Here is a 3,262-nt window from a genome sequence, read left to right as displayed (position 1 = left end):
GAGAAGACAGGATGGTGCTGGGTGAGGTCCACTCAGGTGTTGTTCGCAGGGGCGCTGTGAGTCGTCGCTGACTTGATGGCACCTAATAACAACAACAAACCTTACACGTGAGAAAACCGAAGCTGCTAGCAAAAGGATATAAAAAATATCTGTAGGAGGAGCTGATGATCATCAGAGACCCTGGGCTGTACGAGGAGGTAGGTGGCATCAGGATTGGTGGAAAAATCATCAACAACCTGCGTTATGCAGATGACACAACCCTGCTGAAACTGAGAAGGACCTGAAGCGCTTGCCGCAGAAGGTCAAGAATTGCAGCCTTCAATATGGATTGAAGCTCAATATCAAGAAAACAAAGATTCTCACCACTGGGCCAATTGGCAGCATCATTATGGATGGTGAATAGATTGAAAGAGTTAAGAGTTTTAGTTTACTTGGTTCCACAGTCAACACTCTTGGTAACAGCAGCCAGGAAATCAGGGAAAGTCAGCTGTGTGGACTTCTCAAGAGTACTGAAGTGCAATGCCTTCAGACTGGAGACTAAGGTGCGCCTGATCCAGGCTATAGTCTTTGAAATTACTTGCTATGCATCGGGGAGTTGGACAGTGAATAGGGATGATAGAAAGAGAACTGATGCTTTTGAGCTGCGGTGCTGGAGAAGAGTACTGAATATACCATGAACTGCTAAAAGAACAAACAGTTTGTCCTGGAGAAGGTGAAGCCAAGCTGTGACTTGTAGTCAAGGATTCTGAGGCTTCGTCTGACATACTTTGGGCATCTTGCAAGGAGGGACTGGTCCTTGGAGAGGGACATCATGTTTGGGAGAGTGGAGGGACAGTGCAGGAGAGGAAGACCCTCGATGAGATGGATTGATTCTGTGAGTGGAGTGGTGGGAATGAGTGTGTTGGAGACAGTGAGGTTGGCACAGGATAGAATGGCATTTAGGGCTCTTCTACATAGGATCGCTGTGAGTCACAAGTGACACAATGGCACATAGCAACAACAACAACAGGAGGAGCTGAAATTCACAATTTGAACTACATCTTTCTGATGGCAAAGGTGGGGTTATGACATTGATTTTGCTGCCTTTGAATGCCCTGAGGGCTTCCTTACAGGAAGGTGTGGAATGAGGGTGGACACACAAGCATTAACAGCTTTGCTTTCAGCAGAGTTGCAATTGAGGTTGCCTTTTTAAAAAGTTTTCTTCTTCTTTCATATCGGCTTGGACACAAAACTTGCATACATTCTATTTTATTCATTGTGTTTCATACATTCCTTCATTTGCATTGTGTTTCAGTCATTCATATACACTGGGTTTTATAAAATCAAGCACCATTGATCTATGCCTGCTATTACCCTATTACCCCATGACTGGGATTTATTCTCACAGAAGTCTTATTTGCTCTTCCTTTTATTAGCTTCTGCTGATTAGACCCAGGCCTGGTCCGAGGAGCCTGTAGGTTTTAAAAGGATGAACCCCACGGCTTTGACGGACACCACCCAGGATGAGAGCATATACAGCAACTATTATCTCTATGAAAACATCCCCAGGCCTTGCACCAAAGAAGGCATCAAGGCTTTTGGGGAGCTCTTCCTGCCCCCGCTTTACTTGCTGGTCTTTCTGTTTGGCCTGCTTGGCAATTCCATGGTGGTCCTGGTCCTGCTCAAGTACAAGAGGCTCAAGTCCATGACTGACGTCTACCTGCTCAACCTGGCCATCTCCGACCTGCTCTTCGTCTTCTCCCTCCCCTTCTGGGCCTACTACGCGGCCGACCAGTGGGTGTTCGGGCTGAGTCTGTGCAAGATCATCTCCTGGATGTACCTGGTGGGCTTCCACAGCGGTATCTTCTTCATTATGCTCATGAGCATCGACAGGTACCTGGCGATCGTGCACGCAGTGTTTTCCTTGAGAGCCAGGACCTTGACTTACGGCGTCATCACCAGCGTGGCCACCTGGTCGCTGGCCGTCCTCGTCTCGCTCCCAGGCTTTGTCTTCAGCACCTGCTACACGGAGCGCAACCACACGTACTGCAGGACCCAGTACTCCCGGCATCCCACGGCCTGGCGGGTCCTGAGCTCCCTGGAGATCAACGTTCTGGGGCTGCTGGTGCCCCTGGGGATCATGCTGTTCTGCTACTCCATGATCATCCGGACCCTGCGGCACTGCAAGAACGAGAAGCGCAACAAGGCCGTCAAGATGATCTTTGCCGTGGTGGCCCTGTTCCTCGGCTTCTGGACTCCTTACAACATCGTTCTCTTCCTGGAGACCCTGGTGGAGCTGCAAGTCCTCCAGGACTGCACCTTCGAAAGGCACCTGGACTTCGCCATTCAGGCCACGGAGACCCTGGCTTTCGTTCACTGCTGCCTTAACCCCGTCATCTACTTCTTTCTGGGTGAGAAATTTCGCAAGCACATCCTCCAGCTCTTCAAAACCTGCCGGGGCCCTTTCTTGCTCTGCCAGTACTGTGGGCTCCTGCAGATTTACCCCGCCGACACCCCCAGCTCCTCCTACACACAGTCCACCATGGACCATGATCTCCACGATGCCTTGTGACAGGTGGGGATGAGAACGCCGGAACTTTGCAAAGTCACAGCTGACATGAATTGGTGTTTGAGTGAGAGCTCCTTGAATGGTGCATGAAGACTTATATCCATAGCAGAAAGCTGAATTCTCACTTGGACGCTGACTTTCTCTCTTCCGATGGGCAATCTCGGCCTGGCCAGACCTGCTGGGACGGAGGCATCTTACGCTCCATGATCTTGCCCACGGGGATAAGTTCCAGAAGAATTCGGAGTCATGTTTCAGTGAGGTTACAAATGATACTGAAGGGGAAGGAGCCTCTCCTTCAAACTGGACCTGATGGGACGCTCCAAGGGCATGACAGTGAATTGACTGATGCTGTAAATCACGATTTCTCCTTGGAAAAATAGACCCTCTAATTGAGCTCTCAGGATTGGCATCCACTTCCTAAACAACATGCCTCCAGAAACTCTATGGACTTTGATAAGTGTTGATAGATAGTTATGCAAAGTCTTTAAGCCTTTTGTTCATAGGGTCGCTGTGAGTTGTATTCAACTCAAGGCAATCAACAACAACAATTGATCTCTAGGTTTTGTCAGACAATATAGAACTTTTGACATGCTGCCCTGGTATTCTTTTTCCAATAATTGGTTGAGGCAAGGTACAGTAGAGGAAGTTGGGCAGAGGCAGTAAGAACTAGTAATGCACTTAACTCTTGATTCTTAGGTTGATTGTAAATTGAAG

The 3,262-nt window shown here is 48.7% G+C and overlaps 1 protein-coding gene across 1 annotated transcript; it reads left to right on the top strand.

The window, feature by feature from the left end:
- The first annotated feature begins 1,468 nt into the window (after window positions 1–1,468).
- On the top strand, window positions 1,469–2,551 carry CCR4 (chemokine (C-C motif) receptor 4). The gene has a single exon (XM_006890616.1). The coding sequence runs from the start codon at window positions 1,469–1,471 to the stop codon at window positions 2,549–2,551; it is 1,083 nt and encodes a 360-aa protein (XP_006890678.1).
- Window positions 2,552–3,262: the final 711 nt, after the last annotated feature.

This window comes from Elephantulus edwardii, unplaced genomic scaffold, assembly GCF_000299155.1.
Source record: "Elephantulus edwardii isolate Elephantulus edwardi_28Jun2011 unplaced genomic scaffold, EleEdw1.0 scaffold00091, whole genome shotgun sequence".
In the NCBI taxonomy this organism is placed as follows: Eukaryota; Metazoa; Chordata; class Mammalia; order Macroscelidea; family Macroscelididae; genus Elephantulus; species Elephantulus edwardii.
This window is presented reverse-complemented; position numbering and strand designations above follow the sequence as displayed.

What these genes read in the sequence shown, in the direction of transcription:
- CCR4 (XM_006890616.1), top strand. Translation starts at nt 1,469, where the DNA reads ATGAACCCCACGGCTTTGACGGACACCACCCAGGATGAGAGCATATAC.